Below are 23,166 nucleotides of genomic sequence, written 5' to 3'. Positions count from 1 at the left end.
TTCAACACAGTGATATAAAATGCAATCACTGTAATCGTGGATGGAGCAATACACCCTCAGCATATGTACAATCTCTAGATCTCAGTTCTTCGATGGGTAATACAATAAGGATCTCTGAGCAGGCAGAAAACACAACGGATGATCTAAGTGATGTCGCAGTGCTCTCTCAATGTACTAAACGCAATCACGAATCTAAATGATCTCACAGTGCTCTCTCGACAAACTAAACGCAGTCACTAAGTGATCTCGCAGTGTACCCTCAGCATATCATATAATCACAGTTACAATCTCGGATTAAGGGTGGCAAAAAGGATCTCAATGATCTCACCAATTGCGATGAATAGATCCTACAGTAACACGATTTAGCATGACATACAATTTGGATGAAGTCATGAACTCAGTCTCAGTTTGATGAAGACATAATTACAGATGAGAATGCAGAAATAATCTCAGTAAAACTACAGTGAAGATCTAACAAAGAGGCAGCAGTAATGATCTCGTTATTGTAATGAATATCTCAGAGAAGGTGAAGCAGCAGTGATGATGATGATCTCAGCAGTAACGAAGGAGAGGATTGGTGTCTTGGTCTTGGAGTGGCCTAATAGGTCAAGGGTCAAGGTCTTGTTATTCGTCAATTGGAATCCCTATAAGAAGAATTTAGTGCGAGTTTTCCTCTCCAAGAGGGAGAGGTTTTGGCCCTAGCAGAATGCCAACATCTTGTGTTCTTGTCTCTTTGTTTTTGGTAGCTATTTGATGAACTAAAGAAGACACACTCTAATAATAACAAGTGAAGATTGAACAAGAAGAATAAGTTGAAACACCTCACAAATAGTTATCATGCTAAGAAGAATCACTCTAACTCTAACTGCCCTAGATTCAACAAAATGGAATCAAAGCTATGGTTACAGTAAAAGGAAGGGTAGAAAAGAGACATTTCAAGGATCAAGTTTCTAGCAGGGCATCAAAGCAAGCTGAAGGACATCAAGATCTGCATTAAAGAAACAAACCATGATCTTGATCAAACCCTAGCAATCTACAACAGCAAGAACTTGTGTCTCCACAGTCATCATCAAAAGGCCACCAAGACCCTCATCAAGATGTCTACAAAACAAGATAGCTCAAAGAATTTCAAAATGAAGATCACATCAACTTGGAGAAAGTTGAAACCCTAGCAACAATCCTGATCTACAAAAGAAGGCAAAGCATATTGAAGAAGAAAAAGCATTGTCATCATCTTCAAGGTTATAAAAGAAAGGATCATTTCCTTGAAGAAGATCATCCAAGGAAGCAGCAAATCATCCTCATCAAAAGGAGCAACCTTTTTCTATTGAGGAAAGGCTTTCTCATTTGAAAGAAGATCACCCAAGAAGAAGCCCTCATACATCTTCTTCAACCAGCATCAAAGTGATCAAGGTGAAGATTTCATCTTCACATGACAAGTATCTATTCATTCTATATTCAAGTTTGGTTAAATGACTTCATGATTGCAAGGACATCTATGAATTGGATGGGTTATCAAGATTCCTTGCATGAAGGAGGAGGATAGACATAGTCCTCTAAGTAGCTGAAGTCATCAAAAGGTCTCCTCTGAATTTATGAAAAGGGATATTTATGAAAGATCCCCTCACATTGCAATATTGGAGACATCAAAGTGATGTAGATGATAAACTCATTCTCTTAAGGTGTGATAAAGAAGGTCACATGATATCTGATCTACATGAAAGTAAAAGATGGGGAAAGACAAGTTGATGGCAAAAGTATTGAAGAATAAAAGAACTCAACCATGTGCAGAAAGGAAAGGCAAGGTTGGTCCTCAAGCAAGATATAATAAGTATAGCTAAGACTCAATGCTATGGAAAGATTTTGGAAGCTCATATCACCAAATAGATGGAGGAAGCTGAAGAAAAGGGTCAAGAAAAGAGGAAGTAACAAATCTCTCCTATAAGTAAGATGGTATCCCTCACAAAAGGGTCCTATCATAAGCTTCGTTATAAGATATGACAATGATGATAAGATGCATCGTGGCATCATGGAAGCATTAGAAACAAGAGCTCATGACATCACCATGGGAATCATGAAGGACAAAATTTATGACAAACAAAACATGAAGGATATAGCTCTTGGAAAACTCAGTGGACATTGAAGGAAAGAGTCATCTAGGACAAGGCTCATCATACAAAAGGGAAACATCTGCCAGATGGGGATATACAAGATCCTCAAAATCCTCTGATGGAATCCTCATCGTAGGGTTCACTAATCTAGAGAGGAAGCAAGTGTTTCAACAAGAACTCCAACTTATGGAATCCATGAGATGATGGTGTGATGACATGAGGCAGATCAAGGGATTGAATATCTTTTCAATCAAGGAAGTTGTTGGAAGAAGCTTCGATGACCTAAAAGTAAAATAAGGTATGTATGCTTGTGTTTAATATTATAATGTCATGTCATATGGTTGCAAGTAACAGGGATCATTGCTTCTATCTTAAGAAGCATGATCAATCTCCTCCTTTGAAAGGATGCAAGAAGACATAAGACACACTAGATGAAATCAACATAATATGTCCTCATATATGAGGTGGTTGATCACAACTAAGAAACTTTGATTAAAAGCACTTGGGAATGGAATGAGTAAGGAAGGAAGAGATCGTGAGATATGCAACCCTGATGAAGGAGATCAACATCCAAAAGATCAAGAAGACTTGACTAGAAAATCTCCCGGAAAGATATGAAGACTCTAATGGAAAAGATGAAGACCCTTGACAATGGATATCTTTGGGAGATGTGTCAACATGAATGCAAGATGTTGATACCTACAGAAAGATGTCATGATGAAGAGCCACCTAGTAAGGTACAATTTGATTTAATGATATATTTTGATTTCTTGAATAATATCTGGATAAGTTCATGCAGGGCTAATGGAACAAAATTTGTAAGTACAAGTACAACCAGCATTCATGCGATGGATGGAAACTCCTAAAAGAAGCATGAAGTGAAAAGAAGTAGCCATATGAAGAAGGTACTAGATATGTACCAAGAAGGCCGCTTTCCATGAAGAGAGAAATGACATGACGAATCAAGAAGGAAAGTGATCAATGGTTGTTGCCCTACAAGGAAGAAGCTCAACTGAATTTCATGACATCAAGAAGAGAAGTTGATCAAGCAGCTGAAGAACCCACAAAGAAGAAGTTGTTGATGTATGGAAGAATCCCTAGCTAAGAGGGAGCTCTGACAAGTTCCTGATTAAAAGGGAGCTTGGGCAAGTTTTGATCAAAGGAAACTTGGGCATATCTTCCCCAGTTGAGAGGGAAAGGTAGACACAACATTCGTGTCTTCACTTTGGAAGAAAGAATGGAGGATTGGGTAATCATCTAGCAACCGATGCTCTTTGAGGATTTGTAGGGCATCCAAGACAAGCGTAAGCAAGAGGACCGATATTCTTTGAGGGTTGGGAACCCAAGATAAGAATAGTCCTAGGAGGGAATACTCAGTGAACACTCGGGTGGGTATGTACCTTGAGAGACAATGATGGAGGTGTCTATAGTCATTGGTCTCGCCAACATTGTGCTCTGATCTAATAAGAGATAGAGTTGTCAATCAAGGCCTTGTTGTGGAAACAATGTTGGTTACTATGATGCTATAACAGAGGTTACCAATCCAATTCTTCTTATGAGAAATTCTTCAGATTGAGAATGACCAAGTACCATTATAAATACCTCCCTATTTAAGAGGGAGTGTTGAAGAAAGTGTAACTAGGTTCGGTATTTACAAATGTAATTTTGATCTTTGTACTTGCAAAAAAAAGAAATATGAATTTTGTAAATTATAAGAATGAGTTTCTTGCTCATTCCATAGGTCTAGGAAAGTCAAAGAGTCAAAGACATGTGTAAAGAGCTCTTCTTGAGCATATGTGTAATGTATACAAGTCCATAGAAATGTCAAGTAGCCCTCCAAGACAAGCACAAGAAGAAGTATGCCAACTAAACGATGTGAAAGATAGTCATGTCAGCCTCAAAGCATATATAGATGTCAAGTCGGCTCAAAAATGAAGTCACAACGGTTCACTGGTTCATGTCGGCTTGCATACATGGATAAACACCTATAAATACGCAGTTGGAGTCACCACAGAGACAAGGAATTTCGGATAAGTGTCTGCAACTGCGGAAGAGGACAAAACTCCTCTATAAGTCTCGGTGAGCATAGCAAAGTATAGTATCTCAACATACGATCTCGGTGGATACTCTGTCTCGGTGAAGGAGGAGAATACACAGCCTCGGCATTCCTGTGATCATAGTCTCAACACAATCACAGCCTCGGTATTCCTGTGATCACAGTCTCAACGCAATCACAGCCTCGGCCTCCTCATGATCACAGTCTTCAACACAATGATATAAAACGCAGTCACTATAATCGTGGATGGAGCAATACACCCTCAGCATATGTACAATCTCTAGATCTCAGTTCTTCGATGGGTAATACAATAAGGATCTTTGAGCAGGCAGAAAACACAACAGATGATCCAAGTGATGTTGCAGTGCTCTCTCAATGTACTAAACGCAATCACGAATCTAAATGATCTCACAGTGCTCTCTCGACAAACTAAACGCAGTCACTAAGTGATCTCGCAGTGTACCCTCGGCATATCATATAATCACAGTTACAGTCTCGAATTAAGGGTGGCAAAAAGGATCTCAATGATCTCACCAATTGCGATGAATAGATCCTACAGTAACACGATTTGGCATGACATACAATTTGGATGAAGTCATGAACTCGGTCTCAGTTTGATGAAGACATAATTACAAATGAGAATGCAGAAATAATCTTAGTAAAACTACAGTGAAGATCTCAGTGAAGATCTAACAAAGAGGCAGCAGTAATGATCTCGTTATTGTAATGAATATCTCAGAGAAGGTGAAGCAGCAATGATGATGATGATCTCAGCAGTAACGAAGGAGAGGATTGGTGTCTTGGTCTTGGAGTGGCCTAATAGGTCAAGGGTCAAGGTCTTGGTATTCGTCAATTGGAATCTCTATAAGAAGAATTTAGTGCGGGTTTTCCTCTCCAAGAGGGAGAGGTTTTGGCCCTGGCAGAATGCCAACATATTGTGTTCTTGTCTCTTTGTTTTTGGTAGCTATTTGATGAACTAAAGAAGACACACTCTAATAATAACAAGTGAAGATTGAACAAGAAGAATAAGTTGAAACACCTCACAAATAGTTGTCATGCTAAGAAGAATCACTCTAACTCTAACTGCCCTAGATTCTTCAACACTTATTTCCTTGAGGCTTGTCATTGTTGTATTTGTGATGAGATCCAAATTTTCCAAATTTTCCAAACTTCTTCTTTGATCTAGCAACAAAGCCTTGAGCGATTTCATTATTGGGTTTGGTATCATCTTTAGCCTTCAACCTTGTTTCTTCTAGAACATATAGGGCCCAAAGTTCTTCAAAAGATGGAGTATCTTTTCTTGCATAAATACCTCCTGCAAAACCATCACAAGCTAGAGATAAAGCATTGATTACAGAAGTGATTAATTCATAATCAAATATGGTTTCTCGAAGTCCTTCAAGTTGATCCTTTATTTTTGATATTTTCATAATGTATGTGTTGAAAATTGGCAGCTGAGGGAGCAATTTCCTTCTTAGAGAAGCTCAGCAAAGCCTAAGGAGACCCCTCTTGTACTTGGAAAAATCAAATTTGCACAAGGGAAAATATTATTTTTATTGTTCGTCCAAGTCAACCCAAATTTGTCAAGTCGGCCTAGAGGAAAAATTCGACCTCCTAAACCACATATAAATAGACCAAGCATGACATCACTTCGAGGCATCACATCACACATCAATCCTCTTCATTTGGTTCGATCCCATTTGAAAATTGCAAGGCTGAGTTCACACGTGCGAGGGGACGATAGAGAAATTATGTTGGTTGTGTTGACCTCTGTTTTGGGATTGTTTTGACCTACATTGACTTCATTTGACTTGGGCTAATTTGGCTGAATTTTGAATTGTTCTTGGAGGATGAATTTAGGGAGACCTTTGACCAAAATTATGGGCATGCATTGACCATCTTTGACCACAGATTTGAAGCTAAGGTTTTCACAGGTTGACTTTGACTTTGACAAAATTTGGAGGTAGATTTAAAGATTGTTTTGACTAGGTTTGAGCAAGCAAAGAAGGCCAAATTTATTGTTGCCTTGACCGAAATTTTAAGAGAACTTTGGACCATTAATTTTGACTAGTTAGGGCTTCATTGACTGTTGCTGACTGAACTTTGACAGGGCCAAAAATTGGAGGACTGGTAATTTGACCAGATTTGACTTTTTGTCTCATCTTTGATTGGATATTGGATTGTTGACTTGCATAGTCAAGGCTTTGATCTTTGACTTATTGATGAATGTATTTGGACTATGTATCTTTGTTGAACATTTGATGAACATCTAATAGAAGAAGAATTTGGTTGGGTTTTCCCCCTTGTGGGGTTTTTCCCTGGTCTTTGACCTAAATCTTTGTGTCTCATTGATCTTGGTTGTCTTCTATTGTGCATATTGTTTATTGTTCTATCTACAATTGCTTATTGTTATTGGGTGATTGAAATTGAAATTGGAAAAAGTGATTGCTACTGAAAGAAGAATTGTTGAAGTGATTGTTACAACATAGAACATTGAAAAATTAACATGGTATCAGAGCTGAGGTGAAGACAAGCCCAAGGAGACAAGAGCAATCACCCCTTTGAAGAGATCTTATCTGTTGTTGAAGTTCATTTGACTTGGTCAAGATGTCTACCTCATACTTCAAGATTGAGGAGAAGTTGAATGACTCCTCCAACTTTGCTTCATGGAGGGCTAGGTTGGATCTGACTTTGGAAGAAAATGATGTTATGGAATATGTTGAAGGCAAGGTACCTGAGCCTCCAGAGAGTGCAACCACTGCTACCAAGTCCGAGTATGACGAGAACAGGACGGGTCACCCCAGCGACCCATAACCCAAGATACTCCAACACAAACCCCCACAGCTCTGCTTTAAACACAGTCTATAATTTCAGCAAATTAATTAAAATATGCAGCCAAAATAAGAACGGAGATTTCCTAGATCTCTCTAGGATCTTCCAACCCTTTTCTTTACCTCATCCAACTCACATGGGGTTCACTTATCAAATGATACATCGAGCAAGCAAAACAAGCTTTAAAAACCCAAACTCGCAATCTTGGAAAAAGCTTGTTGTAGGCATTGATCAAAATCCTGTAGGCCCAAAAATTTGTCTTTTTGTATTCCGGGTAGGTGAAACAACTCGGTTTGGTTCCTAATCACTTCTACACGGGTTTAAATGGGTCCTTGACACAAGGGACGAGTTCATACACCTTTCTTTGACCGGATTACACTCTCACTCAAACTAACCAAACAAATATGAAATGGTCTTGACAACATTCAAAACAGGGTCCTCCAGTTTTCTATTGCAACAACACATTAATTACCAACAGAAACACGCAGCCACTATTCCAGACGCAGACACACATTCTTCTATGGACTTTACAATAGGAATCCCCTAAGTCACCTGACACGGGGATTCGGGACACGTAGGATTCGGGATTCGTGGTGTCGGATTCGGGACACGCTGACCCCCCGGAACAGGACACGTTAGGACACGTTATATATTATTTTATTAAAAATATATATATATACATTAAAAATTAGATATTAGCATATTTCTTATACAAATTTTAATTAATGATATAATGAGTAACATGCTATATCTAATGTGATGTTAGATATAAAGTTAAATACTAGATAACTATAAAAAAAAAAAAAAAATATTGCATTAAAATTCATTAAACTAAAAATCATCCTCAAAGTTGCTAAAAACAATCATATTCCTTACTCTCTTTATATTTACTAAAATTAGAGTTGAACCAATACATATGCTTTACTAAAATTAAACCTGAACCAAATACATATGTTTTACTAAAATTAGATCTGAACCAATACATATTTTGAGCTTCCCGAACATCGGGCTAGGGATCCTGTACGTGCAGGTGGTGCTTTCACCGAATTTCAACAAGAGAAAATCATGTTTTAAGTATCCCGACGTGTGGACGGCCTACATTCTCATACTCGTCTTCACATGGATCATCGTACTCTCTCTAATTAGATGCACTGCTGACACCGCCTAGACCATGGTCAATCTCGCCCATTTCGTGGTCAGTATTCAGTTCAATTCTTTTCTGTTCAAACCAATTAATTTTCATTACGTTTTTCTTTCCCACAGGCTTGATCCCTGGTCGACTGCAATCCCCTTTATTTTCCCTTCTTTTTTCGTTTTACGATTGCTTAATCTATGTTAGCATGATCTCCAAACTTAACTAAGAAAAGTTGTTCCCAAAATCTATTTCTATTAACGAAAAACGCGGCTGGATTGGTTTGATGTGGATCAAATGTCAGTTACTATTACCCATGCCTTTGACCTCGTAGATCGAGGGTCTAGCTTGATCCGCACTTCAATCAATCCCACTACAGATGCTTATTATTTTTATTTGTCTGTCAACGGGTTACAGGTCGATTCTCCTCGCTCAACGCTGAGAGTCCGCTCCTTGTCTCGCCGCAACAACACAACTTGCCGCACCAACTGTCTTTGCATACCCGTCAACCAAGCCGTTTAAAACCTAGCAAAACGAATCAGAAAGACAAGACACGCACAAAAATCGTGACACGATTTGGGAAAATTGCGGCACGTTAGTGACACAACGTGTCAGAAAATGACACGACGTGCCCTTCAATTTGGACACGAATCCGACCAAAATCGTGTCGGATTCGACCCATTCGGGATTCGCCAGGGGGTATGAACGAATCCGGTATCTTAGGGAATCCCACAAAGGTAAACAGACAATCTCACCATACATTCCACCAATCGAAACAGTCAAAGAGGCATCAACACTTGGTACTTTGTTTTCTATGACAGCGCTCTATTCGTTGTAAATAACTCACAATCACTACTCCAGGACATAGAGGATATTCCCCTCAGGTTTGGGAACAACTACAACACAATACCAAGTTTGCATGGCTAACACACACAGCAGTTAGAGTCACAGGGCATAACATAAATCGATTCCACGGATTCTGGCAACGCACTACATCTACAATGCATATGTGGTGCTACCATGTACCAGCAACAATAACACACATCAATATTCAGACCAGCAACATATCCCAACCACATCAGCAACAATAATGGCCACAATATGGACTCTGGAGTTACAGCTCATACGAACAAGGGTAAATATGTTCAGCCCAGATTGCACTTAAACCAAAGCATCGCTTTGACATAAGGGCATACAGCCATGACATATTCAAATTCTCATTGTAAATTGATTCAAAAAGTGCAGCCCTCAACAAATCAAGTTAACATTATATAAACAGAGAAATAAACATGTACAAAGGCATTAAACAAATTGTTCATTAATCAAATCCAGACATACATTAAACTGGCCAAATTTACAATGTGGGCATGTGCAGCCCAGGCCTCTCATCCTCTGCCTCTTCTCCTAGCGTTGGAGCTTCTCCTCTCTTCTTCCACTGCACTTCTCCTCTGTTGCACACTACTCTTCTTCTCAAACACTCATTTCTTTATAAAGAAAGCTAACATGGGTAACCAAGAGTCACAAGTGATGGTTCGTTTCCCCTTCTCACAAAATAAGGGAAATTGAAATTACATTTACATTAGGAAATATTTCCTCCAACTTATTCTAAAAACAAAACTCACATCCTAATGCAAATATCTACAAAACATTTAAAATATCTCCCAACATCACCATGTGACCATCCCATCACATTGGCAAGCTTCGGTCCAGTCTTCATCGAACTTTGTGCTCCATCTATGCACCTACATCAAAGTACAAGAAAGGTGAGATCAAAGCTAAGAAAATCATTATTGATTCTTTCATACAGCATTTGATCACTTATGTTTGAAAATTGAAGATGTCCAAGGAAATGTATGATACGTTGATTGGGGTGTATGAAGTCGACAACTTGAGCCAAATTATTGCTTTGAAGAATCAACTGAAGGACATCAAGATGAACAACGGTGAGACCATTCAAGAATACTTCATGAGGATATCTCAACTCAAGGATCAACTTTTGGCTGTAGGTGAGATTGCATCTAACAAAGAGCTAGTGTTGATTGCCCATGGAGGTCTTCCTACGATTTGGGAAACATTTATTACAACCATTAGCAACAATGACAAGTTCCCCTCATTTGATGAGCTATTAGGCAAGTGCACTCAAGAGGAGTCCAGGATGATCTCTAGAGGAAGAATTCAAAAGCATGAAGAAGGAGAACCTACTGCATTTGTTGCTCAAGCCAAGAAGAAGAAAGAGAAAGGAAGGCCCTCAAATTGGAAGTCAAGAAAGCAAGGTCAAGGCTCCAAGAACAAAAATCAAGGATTCAAGAACAACAACAGAGGATTCAAGAAGGACATGTCCAACATCCAATGCTACAATTGTCACAAGCATGGTCACTATGCCCGAGATTGTCCGAAAGAAATAAGTGCTCAAAGCAACAATCGAAGGAAGAAGAGAGGAGTACCCCTTGCCCGAGAAGAGACTCGTCATCCTCCCAAGAGATCAAGGAATTCAAGGTATGATAATAATGCAGTTGAAACTCAATCTGAATACTTTCTTGTTTCTGCTCTTTCTAGTTCCTCTCCTCCAGATTCTTTTGATAGTTGGTTGGTAGATAGTGGGGCTTCTAGACATTTCACTGGCTATAGAGAAGTCCTCTCAAATTTGGTTGAGAGGGAGTCTGATTTGAAGATAATACTTGGGGACAATTCTACATATCCTATGAAGGGGTTCAAATCTGTTTCTTTTCATTTGAATTATGGTCAAATTATACATCTACATGATGTCTTATATGTGTCAGGATTGAAGAAGAACCTTGTCTCAATTTCTACCATGGAAGACAAGGGTTTCAAGGTTGCATTCATTAATGGGAACGTCCTTGCTTGGCCAAGGAGAACTAGTATGAGAGATGCCTTCACACTTGGGACTAGAAATGAAGGCCTATATAAAGTTTGTGGGAGCCCTATGCAAGCCTTGGTTCATGATGCTTCTCATCAATGTGAGTTGTGGCACCGAAGATTCACTCACCTTCACTATGAGCCTTGCCTAAGGTGAGAAAGATGGTTTCTGGAATGCCTGAGATTCAAATAGATCATGATGGAATTTCACAAGGTTGTGCAAGTGGAAAGCATGTGAAGGGACCATTCCCTTCAAGTAGAAGCAAGACCAATGGAATACTTCAACTCATACATTTTGATCTGTGTGGACCCATGCTTGTGACCTCTCTTGGTGGCTACCTATACTATAGTCTTTGTGGATGACTTCACCAACAAGACATGGATTTTCTTCTTCAAGAACAAGGACCGGGAATTTGACATGTTCAAAGACTTCAAGGAACTGCTGGAAAATCAAACTGGAAAGAAGATCAAAATCCTAAGGACTGACAATGGAGGAGAATTCACTTCAAAAAGTTCAAATGGATTCATTGACTTTTGCAAGAAAGTTAGAATCAAGAAGGAGACGATCGTACCTTACAACCCCGAACAAAATGGTGTAGTTGAACGGAAGAACAGGACTATCATGGAAGCAGCCAAAGCCAAGTTGCATGATCAAAAGTTGCCAAAATTTCTATGGGGAGAAGCTGCTAACATTGTTGTCTATGTTCAAAATAGGACTCCTCATCAAGCCTTAGGTGACAAGACTCTCGAAGAAGCTTTCACGGGTGTAAAGCCCGAGGTTGGACACTTGAGGATCTTTGGTTGCCCTATCTACTTTCATGTGCCGAAGGAGAAGAGGACCAAGTTGGAAGCTTCAGGAAAGAAAGGTACTTTTGTTGGTTATTGTGAAAATTCTAAAGCTTATAGAATATATGTACCTGGTCAAAGGAATATAGAGTTTAGCAAGGATGTGACATTTGATGAAGATGTTGCTCTTGGGAAAGCAAGGGACACTCCTCCCCCTACCAATGTTGAAAGAAAGGATGATGCCATGGATGTACAAGAAGAGCCTCCTATGCCTAAGCCTGAGCTTGATCTTGCTGATGATCCCATGGAACCTATGGATCCCTTGGATCCCCCTTTGTCTGATCCTCCCACAGGAAGAGACCATTATGGCTTTGTGACACCTTACAGGATGCTAAGAGACATGTTGTTGCAAGAGGAACCTTCAGGGAAAGCAAGAAGTCATGTCGATATCAGGGATATGTTGTAGATACGTGCAACATTATACAAGTTGAACCATGCACTTTTGAGGAAGCAGTGAAAGAACATACGTGGAAAGATGCTATGGCATAAGAATATGAGTCCATCATGGAAAACGATGTGTGGGAAGTGATCCTGAGACCCGAAGGGAAGTCTATCGTGACTTCTAAATGGATGTACAAAATTAAGCAGGGTGCGGATGGAAGTATCAAGAAGTACAAAGCGATATTTGTGGCTAGAGGATTCTCCCAGAAAGAAGGAGAGGACTATGTTGAGATTTTTACCCCTATTGCTCGATATACAACCATTTGATCTATCGTCGCTCTTGTTGCTTGCCAGGAACGAACACTTCATCGGATGGATGTGAAGACCACATTTCTACATGGCATTCTCAAGGAAGAGCTATACTTGGAGCAACCATAGGGCTTTGAGGAGCATGACAGGAAGACTCATATTTGCAGGCTAAAGACAGCCCTCTATGGATTAAAGCAAGCTGAAGACAACCCTCTATGGATTAAAGCAAGCTCCTAAGGCTTGGTATGCCCACATTGATAGCTATCTGATGAAGCTTGGATTTACAAGAAGCAATGTTGATCCAATTTGTTGAAAAATGTAACTAAGTTCAACCGTCATAATTGTATTTGAGTCATAATAAAATGTACTTATGAGAAAGAATGAAAAGAAATTTTATTATTATTATTACAACTTATTAAAGCATGGGTTTCATGCTTGGGTCATCATGTTTTAGGTAAAAGTCAATAGAGTCATCGTGCATTTAAAGAGACCCTTCTTGGGCTTTTGAATCATGTAAAAAGAATTATTTTTTAGTCAAAAATGAATTTTGTCACCTCCACACCAAGTCGGCCTCAAGAAGGGTTATTCGACCTCACTAGCAGCTTATATATTGAAGCAGTTTGATTCATTTGAAGGACAATCACTCACACAAGTTCGATCTCCTAGAAGAAGCTGTGAAAAAGTGAGAAGTTGCGGTAGAAGAAGGAGAATTGCAGGTTCAAGGTCAAAGTTCTGCTATGGCATCAAGATCGAAGTTTTGTTACAGCATCAAGAAGTTTTGTTACGACATCAAGGTCGAAGTACGACATCAAGGCCGAAGTGTTGCTTCAAGGTCGAAGAGCTAAGTGCTTCAAGGTCGAAGTTGTTGCATTAAGATCGAAGTTGCTAGGTCAAAGATACTACTGCATCGAAGTGCTATTGTTGCATCTAGGTCAAAGACAATACTAGAAAGTGATCATCTGCTGAAAAAGGAAAGGGCTGACTTGGTGTGGAGGAAGTCTGTGTCTAATTCTAGAGTCTTGGATTATCTCAGGAAAACTATTGAGGGAAGAGTTGTTGACTCGGTTTTCCCCAAGATTGAGGTTTTTCCCTGGTTGTCCACCTACATCTGGTTTCCTTGATCTTCATGCTATTGTTTTGGTAATTACTTGATGAACTAAGATGAAAGAACATAAGAAAGTTAATAAGAACACAAGAATCTCACAAGTAATTAACAAGTATAAAAAAATATTTATGCCTTTCCGATTTTCTAACACAATTATCTACTTCAGAGTCGTCCAAGGTATTCCCTTGATTTTGGTATTATAGGTTGATGATTTATTCTTGATAGGTGGAGAGCCTCTTATTCTCCAGTGTAAGAGGGAGTTGGCCTCTGAGTTTGAGATGAAAGAACTTGGTTTGATGCATGACTTCCTGGGGTTAGGGGTGTCGCCTAGTGAGATTTTCCTTTCTCAAGGGAAATATGTTGTCAAGCTATTGGAGAGATTTGGAATGGTGGAATGCAAGTCCATGGCCACACCAATGGAGATGAATTTTAAGAAGTTATGTGGTGAAGTTGTGAGACCTGAATTGGTAAATCCTTCTAAGTACAGGCAACTGATTGGGGTATTGATGTTCTTAGTGAACACTAGACTAGACATATGTTTCATTGTCAACACTCTGAGTCAATTTATGGTGCGGCCACTACATGCACACTAGGTTGTTGCTAAGCATGTGCTGAGATACCTACATGGGACTATCAATCATGGATTGAGATACACTGTCGGAGATGTGAGACTTCATGGATACACTAATGCTGATTGGGTCGGAAATGTTGTTGACAAGAAGACCACATCTGGGTGTTGTTTTAGCTTGGGCTCTGCCACGATCTCTTGGATGAGTAGGAAGCAGAAGTCTATTGCACTTAGTATGGTTGAGGTTGAGTACATTTTTGCTAGCATGGCTAGCCGTGAGGCAGTGTGGTTGAGGAAGCTTTTTGTAGAGTTGTTTGAGAAGGTATTGGATATGACTGTGATATATTGCGACAAAAAGAGTAGGATCCGACTTTCAAAGAATCATGTGTTTCATGACAAGTCCATGCACATTGAGATCAAATATCACTATATCTGGGATATGGTGTAGAGAGGATTTGTAAGACTCCATCACATTTCGACTAATGAGCAAATAGCCAACATTCTTACCAAGCCTTTGTCGAAAGGGAATTTCTTGGTCTTCAGAGAGTAGCTTGGACTAGTGGATGTGACCCTTCCGAGAAGGGGTCACGGCTGATCACGAACACTAAGCTCTGGGAGCTCTTGGGGGTGTGGGGTACTCCTTTGGAGTTATAGGGTTGGAAGATCCTTATCTTTTGATAAGTTTGGTCCCCCCTAGTCAAGTCTGGGACTTGACAGAGTACATACCCCAGCATGCATCCTACCCACAAGCTAGGCTTTTTGGGATTACCACTCATCTAGCCAATTAGTGAGGAGACTTAGGTTGGAAGATCTTTACCCATGGTTAATGCGTCTAGTAAATTGATCTCCCTTAGTCTGGGATGCATGGTGTTCAAACCACTTGATCACTAAGGATCAAACTAGTTGACATAGGGTTGGATAATCTTTATCATTTATGGCAAATTGTATCTCCCCTATTGTCGAAGATATAAGGCTGGCAAACCTTTACCCTAGTGGTAAACTGAATCTTCCCTATTATCTAGATGGAGTTTCGATCAGCCGGTTGGGCATGGGGTTGGAATATCTTTGCCATTCATGGAAAATAGTATCTCCTCTATTGTCCTTGAGATTAATTTACCCTAGTGGTAAATTAATCTCCCCTATGATGATTCTTCTTCTTTAGATCGAAACATAATTGTTCTTAGATAAGCAGAGATGAGCAGAGACAATATGAGATATAATGCAGCGATGATGAGATGAGACATATGATGCAATCAAAAATTCCTCCTTCATTGAGGAGGAGTGTTGAAAATTGGCAACTGAGGGAGCAATTCCCTCCTTGGAGAAGCATAGAAAACCTTAACAAGACCCCTCTTGCACTTGGAAAAATCAAATTTGCACAGAAAAATATTAGTTTTATTGCTAGTCCAAGTCAATTCAAATTTGTCAAGTCGGCCTAGAGGAAAAATTCGACCTCCTAAACCACATATAGATAGACCAAGCTTGACATAACTTGGAGGAATCACATCACACATCAATCTTCTTCATTTGGTTCGATCTCATAAAAAAAATTGCAGGGCCAAGTTCACATGTGCGAGACTTCATTTGACTTCGACTAGTTTGACCAAATTTTGAACTGTTCTTGGAGGCCAAATTTCGGGAAACCTTTGACCGAAATTTTGGGCATGCATTGACCATCTTTGACCGCAGTTTTGAAGCTAGGGTTTTCGTAGGTTGACTTTGAATTTGACCGAATTTGGAGGTAGATTTGAGGATTGTTTTGACTGGGATTGACCAAGCAAAGAAGGTGAAATTTCTTACCGCCTTGACCAAAATTTTCTAAGCACTTTGGACTGTTGACTCTGATTGGTTAAGGTTGCATTGACTATTATTCGCTGAACTTTGATAGGGTCGAAAATTGCAGGACTAGTACTTTTGTCTCATCTTTGATTGGATATTGGATTGTTGACTTGGATAATGAAAGGATTTGACCTTTGAATTATTAAGGAATGTACTTGGACTATGTATCTTTGTTGAACATTTGATGAACATCTAATAGAAGAAGAATCTAGTTTGGTTTTCCCCCTTGTGGAGTTTTTCGCTAGTCTTTGACGGTTTGACCTAAATCTTTGTGTCTCATTGATATTCGTTGTCTTCTATTGTGCATGTTGTTTATTGTTCTATATATAGTTGCTTATTGTTATTGGGTGATTGAAAATGAAATTGGAAAAAGTGATTGTTACTGAAAGAAGAAATTGTTAAAGTGATTGTTACAGCATAGAACATTGAAAAATTAACAATATGAAGCCACATCTTCATCTTTTGTCATTCTTGTTCCATAGAGTCGATTCCTTAGAGATATCTTCTAGCTGGTAGTATTGACAGAATATAGTTTGACCAATTTATCATAGACTTCTTTTGATGTAAATAAATTTGAAACAAAAGAGATAAGATGATCTTTGATAGACTCAAAGAGAATCCTTTGAGCTCTTATTTCACCCTTATTGTATTTGGCCACTTCTTGAACATTGTTCTTGTCTGGTACTGGAACATTGCCTTCAACAAATTGCATGACTTCATTTTTTTTGAGAACTAAATCAATTCTCTTTTTCCAAACCTTGAAGTTAGAAGCTCCATCAAGTTTGTTGCCTTACTTACAAACGGATGTCATTTGGTTGGGAGGATTAGACAGAGAATATAGGAGAATACTTACTTGTCAAAGAAGGAGAAGTTGTTATAAGAATGTCTTGAGAACTTGTTTATGATGATATTTCCAAGAGAGTGATGGTTGCTATCAAGATGTCTTCAACAATATGATCTTCAAGCCTTCTTCCTTTTTGCTTTGATAGAGAGATATAACTGCTACAATAGTGTCTTCAAAATATGCCAACAAGTTGTGATCTTCAAGCTGCCTCCTTTTACCTTAGCTCTAATACCATGTTGAGAAATCAAATGTAATGGAGATGATATTTGATTTCTCTTAACTTGATAATTACTTGTGAATATTAGTTGGCTTCTTATTACTTTTATGTCCTCTTCATCAAGCAATTATACAAATGTTCAAAGCATAAAGATCACAAAGAGACAAAGAACACTAGAAATTAGGCTCCAAGCCAAGGCAAAACCTCACAAGAGGGAAAATCCAACAATCCTTCTCTTATATAGTCAGATCAAAATGAGATATCCAAGACCCTAGACCAAAAACTGCTACAAGGATTCAAGTCAACCCTCCTCCAAGTCTCCTCCAATCAAGTCAAAGTCAACGAAAGTCAACACTAGTCAAACTCTCTAAAATCTAGTCAAATCACAGAAAATTTTGGCCCTATAATGACCCTAGAAAACCACAAATAATTTGCACGTGTGAGCAGAACTAGGGCAAAAAACTCATCTTCTCTCTCTCCTTTGACTTCAGTTGTCTTTTCTTCCTAATTAGGCACAGAAATCGATTGTCATGAGTGAGTGAAAATGAATCCAGGAGGGTCAAATAGGTGCCACATAGGCCAACTTGTCCAAGGAGGGTCGATTTGGTCATTGTTTGACTTTTTGACTTAAAATAAAAATTAATTTTCTTTCTTTCAAAAGTCCAAATGGGACTTGACTCAAATACATTTCCTTTTTGACTCATAATAAATTCTATTTTACTCTTTTGACTCTATAAGCGTGAAGAACATTTTTTGACCAAAAATAAAATAATAATAATGAATATAATTAATGATGAAATTACATTACATTATGAAGACTGATACCAGTTACAATTTCAACAGATCATTAATATGATGCCAAGTTATTGATGCATTTGTACTTGGAAATATGCATGGTTGATTCCAAGTTCACAACTTGTAGTAAGGGTTATCGAATTCTCTTAGGGATAGGTAGGTTTACTAATATGACACTCTTGTTGTCTCTTGGTTGAAGGAAGACCCTTGTCGAGATTTTTGAAGGTTTTGAATTATTATCATGATCACAACTTGGAGATAACCATTTACGGTTTGTTGATATCCTTCCCTTGGGAACTAAGTTGCAGGAAACGTGGCCCTAGGGGGCGTTTCTCCAGGGGAAACGAAACGAAACGCGTTTCCCCGTACCGTACGGCCTGGAAACGCGTTTCCGGCCGGGAAACGCGTTTCCAGGCCGTACGGGCCACGTTTCCCCCAAAAAAACATTTGTTTTTTAATTTTTTTTTCTAATGTAGATCTCTTACATTTGTTTGCCCTAGTGTTGATATGCAGTTCATGGTAATGTTAAATTCTTAAAGTAAAAGTGATATTCTCCTTTATTTTTCATTTTCATCCTTTTACTTAAATTTTTAACATTACCATGAAATGACTCAGGATGTTTGAGAGTGGTTTCGCCGTCATTGGATTTCATATGGAGAAAGTAGAATTTTAGATCTTACTCAAAATCCAGCAGACTTATCTGTTTTTCAGGATTTCAGGATTGGGGGGATTTCAATGTTTCCATTGGATTTTATCATGTACTAGGGTATGGAACTTGTATTTAATCGAGAGAACAAAGCCCTCTATGCAGGGGAGACTCCCAATAATCAAGAGAATGTAGGGTACTAGGGTATGAAACTTGTATTTAATCAAGAGCACTAAGGTCATTCGACTATGTAGGAGGAGACTCCCAATCAACCACGAGACAAAAAATTAGAAATTTCTCGTGGCTGATTTTGGATATTTCTATTTTCATTATGTGATTATTCATGAGTAAATGTGATGTAAATTTAGATACTTATAGTCTATGCATTGACAATTGACAATTTTATCATAATGTAATAAATTAGAATGTATCATATATGCTTTATGATTGCACATATTTCTTAAATTCCTAATATATATATATATATATTATTATATATATTCGCGTTTCCCCGTTTCCAAAATTTGGGGAGGTCGCGTTTCGTTTCGCTTCCCGTTTCGGAAACTCGTTTCTGTTTCCCCGTTTCGTGCAACTTAGCTTGGGAATGATATTTTAGAATCAATGATTTAAGATATATACAAATTTCATGTCCATGTCATGTTAAAAATATCTTTACAGGATGTTTTTGAAAAACTCTTAATGTGGCAAGAGATGATGACCGATAAGGTTGACTTTATGGATGTTGAAGCTTGACAACATCATTGCTTCTGCTGACCAAGACAGAATCTAATTGCAAAAAGAAGGTATCCATCTTAGATTGAGAATCACTGATTAGTAAGCAAATTCTAAGCCCATTCATACATTCAACAATTTTGTGATGTGTCCAAAGGACCTTGTAAGTTATCAATACAAGCACACTGTAAATATGTTCTTGGGACTCGGAGGTGACAGTCAAAATGAAATAAAGAGGACAGACTCTATGCCTCATTTTTATGAAGATGTTATAAGGTCCCTATAGCATGACATTTCCTTGATATACGAAGTGTCACATTGAAATTGCAGTCTCAAATAGCTATGACTGAGTAATAGTTTCTAGTATTGTATTGTCAAGATTTACTACCATTACTTGGCAGAGTTTTAGAAATATGGTTATCACTAATTGATATTCCTCTCTCAGCCAGAGGGAGTTAAAAGGGCATTGAAGCATGCAAGCACTGAGCAGTATTGTAAGACTGTCTGAGCCTAGTATACAAATTGACAATCCATAAAAGAAGTTATTCAACTTTGAGAAGTTTGGCTTTTAAGACAACCAAGAAGAGTCTTTGTTGAGACAAAATCAAAATTGAATGGACATGTTAAGGAATTGAAGCAAAACGTTTTTCATCAAGTTTAGAGACCAAAGCTCTCTTGATAAAGTAATTTGCAAATCTAGTATTGTATTATCACTACTATAGCAGGCCAAGGACATAAACGATTGAAGACATGTTGGATTAAGTTTTCAACGAATCTGTTATTGCGAAGTTCTAAGCATCCAAAGTATTGATGTCATATGTACTGTTGTGGAAAATCTTGCATTTACTGCTGATGTTATGGGTATTTGAGTGTTGAAATCTATTTTGCAAATGTAATGCTTAGCGCAGAATTCTAGAGTCTATTCTTTGCACATTGAAATGAAGAATGATGACTAAGTCTCTAAGGACAAAATGTTGTTGCTGCTACAATGTATTTGAGAAAGTCGAGTTACTTGGTTTGGAGGGACCAAGGGAAAACATTGGATGAAACATCCTTGATTGATTGATGACAATGATGGTGTAGAGATTCTAGGGTTTTGGACATTTGGATATGAAAAGAAAAAATAGCACAATTGGAAACACAGGGTTTGTAAATCCTAACAGGAAAAAAGGGCGTCGACAAGAAAGTTAGATCAACGTTACCACTGAAAGAAGAAACCCTAGCCTATGCAAGGAAGGAAGGAATGTAATTGATGAAGGAGACGAGGATGATAAAATCATAAATCAAGAGGTAACTGACATTTTCGTCAAAAGATTAAGTAACTAAGATCTCTCTTCCTTAATTATTATTGTTATTGTTTTACTATTAGTTAGTGTCTTGTCTTTGCATCCTTTGGTTGGTTGTAATTGTTCTTCCGTAGTAAAGGCTGCAAGAACTCTAATAGTGGATGGAATTAGTGGAAGTGTTGGAAATACTGAGGAAGGGGGGGATGCATCAGCATTTCCTTTTGCAATTGTTATTTTATACGAGTTAAGATCACTTAAAAACAAGAACATAAATGAACAACAAAAGAATAACATTATTAACAAGAATGGGGAGGACTCCAATCCTCTTTTTACATCAATCAATTTGTACAATAAAACTTATAATTTCTTCACAGCTCCAACCCTAGATGAAGACTCCAATCTTCAAATACAAACCAAGCTCCAACCTGTACTACACCAAGCTCCAACTTGGTTTTCTTGAGGACCTCAATCCTCTCAACAATTCAGGCTCCAACCTTTACTACACCAAGCTCCAACTTGGTTTTCTTGAGGACTCCAATTCTCTCAACAATTCAAGCTCCAACCTGGTTTTCCACAAGGCTCTAGCCGTGTGAGGACTCCAATCCTCTAGAGCTCCAACCCTTTGCTTCAATGCTTCAAAATGATTATAGTTAGTTTGACTTGGATTTCTCTTGTTGATGAAGAATCTATAAGGAAAGAATTGGATGTGTTTTCCCCTTGTGGATTTAGCCCTAGCCTCTAACCCAATTTACGGTGTCTCTTGTCTGTTGTGCATTATGATCTCTACTTTTCTTTATCTCTTTGATTGTATAATTGATTGATGACATGACTTAATGAAGTAAAATGCCATAAGGAAACATATATATTAGTCACAAGTAACTATATTGTTCAGAAATTCTATCTTCCAAACGAATTTCAACAGTAGGAGGAGTAAACAATCAATACCCTCCAACTACTAACCAACAATACATAAAATAACAATGTGGGCAAGCTACATGTACAAGTCTCCAACAAATCAGCCCCATGAAAGTGTGACGTCTCCATCAAAGAGGGCATAAGATATGTCAAAGATTCAACATCCAGCTTCCAAAGTAATCCAAGTGTTACAATCCATAACCAACTCCTCAAGATAGGCAATCAAAACCTTAGATCTAGTGTTTGAAACCTTCTAGATCTCCTCCAACATGGATTCTTAGCTCTCTAAGGTGAAACATCCAAGCAAAAACCCTCAATGAGTACTTAAGTAGCTCTCCAAGGAGAAACGACCTCCTCAAAACATGCAAAGACCAAATAAGAACCCTCATAAGGTGGCATGTGTGATCGTTCAAGTGAAACGTCCCATCAATAAACAATGAATAAAATCTCCAAGGGTGTACATCCTTCAATAGATGTGTGAAAAGATCTAAAAAGAAACCTCAATAAGTGGAGTGCTCCAACAATGACCATAAGTAATGAAACTAACAAGCCCTTAAGAATGAATTCCCTCAGCGACAATGCATAGGTATAAGTGCAAGCAAAACTCCTTAATTAGATGTGTGGCATCTCCAAGATGGGAATCCTCATCAATGGCATAAAAGAATTTGCAAGAGAGAATCTTCCAAGGTGGACGCCATCCTCAAGATAAGTGCCAAAAGGTGGATCCATGAAACAAGGCACCTAATCCATATGGAGTGTCAACAAGCTCAAACTCCAAGAAGAAAATGGGATGGCCCTCTCCAATCCAATATAATAATATCATACCTCAACATGTGTACAAAACACTCCAAAATGACACAAGTGGCTCTCCAACATGTAATTCATCCATCAAAGGCATGTGCAAGGTGCTAAATCCATGGAGGAATGAATTAAACAAGACTTGCATCATTATTAACCACTTGGCATATGTTGGGTCCCTATAATACTAGTGATTACCCCATTACTATTGTAGTTATACCCCTTATTTATATTGTTGTGCCCCTATTACCCCCATATTGTTATTTCTGTGCCCCATAGAATCCCTCTATTGTTATTTTTGTGGCTTTATATTATTATTGTTAGGTCGGCTGGATTATATTGTGACTCCTTAGACTCCTATATATAGAAAGGAGGTTTTGTCATTTGTATCATCCAAGAATTGTTCATTTATGTAATGTAAAGGAGGTTGCCCCCTCGAAGAGGCTGAATTCTAAGGCGTGGATCTTTCTTTTCTATCTTTTTGTGAGCTGGTTTCATAACATTTGGTATCAGAGCTTTGGATTCTAGGGTTTCGCTGCTCCAAACAGGTCATCGTGGCATTTTCGCTATAACTTTTTTCTGTGACGTTTCAGAAGTCGAAAAAAAAACCCATTTGAGAAGAATTGGCGCTGAACCTTGGGTCCGAATTTCAGAGCTTTTCGCGCGATATTTTCGGAGATATGATCTGAGGAAGTTGGTCTTTTTGCAGACTCCTGAATTACATTCAAAACAGGTGACCTGGGGAAAATCGTCATAACTCTCTCTCTGAGGATCGGATTGAAATTTCGTAAAAAGGTACAGAAAGAGGACGGACTGTAGTTTCTTGTGTGTGTGTTTCAGATTCAAAGGTTGAAACAGTGACTGTGGCACGTCGTAC

The 23,166-nt window shown here is 38.5% G+C and overlaps 1 protein-coding gene across 2 annotated transcripts in view; it reads right to left on the bottom strand.

Annotated features, from left to right (window-relative positions):
* Nucleotides 1–23,166, bottom strand: part of RPS15AE (ribosomal protein S15A E) — a 106,377-nt gene that overhangs the window by 24,995 nt on the left and 58,216 nt on the right. The window contains exon 3 of one of the 2 annotated variants that reach the window (XM_089428990.1): nucleotides 9,663–9,873. The exons of the other annotated variant lie outside the window; for it this stretch is intronic. Coding sequence (XP_089285116.1) covers nucleotides 9,799–9,873 — 75 coding nt within the window. The 3' untranslated portion in view covers nucleotides 9,663–9,798. Of the gene's footprint in view, nucleotides 1–9,662; nucleotides 9,874–23,166 lie in introns of those variants that run through there. 2 annotated transcript variants of the gene reach the window in all.

The sequence above is a fragment of the Pinus tabuliformis genome, chromosome 4_2, assembly GCF_031772625.1.
Source record: "Pinus tabuliformis cultivar Carrire ecotype Pingquan chromosome 4_2, CPIR1, whole genome shotgun sequence".
NCBI lineage: Eukaryota > Viridiplantae > Streptophyta > Pinopsida > Pinales > Pinaceae > Pinus > Pinus tabuliformis.
This window is presented reverse-complemented; position numbering and strand designations above follow the sequence as displayed.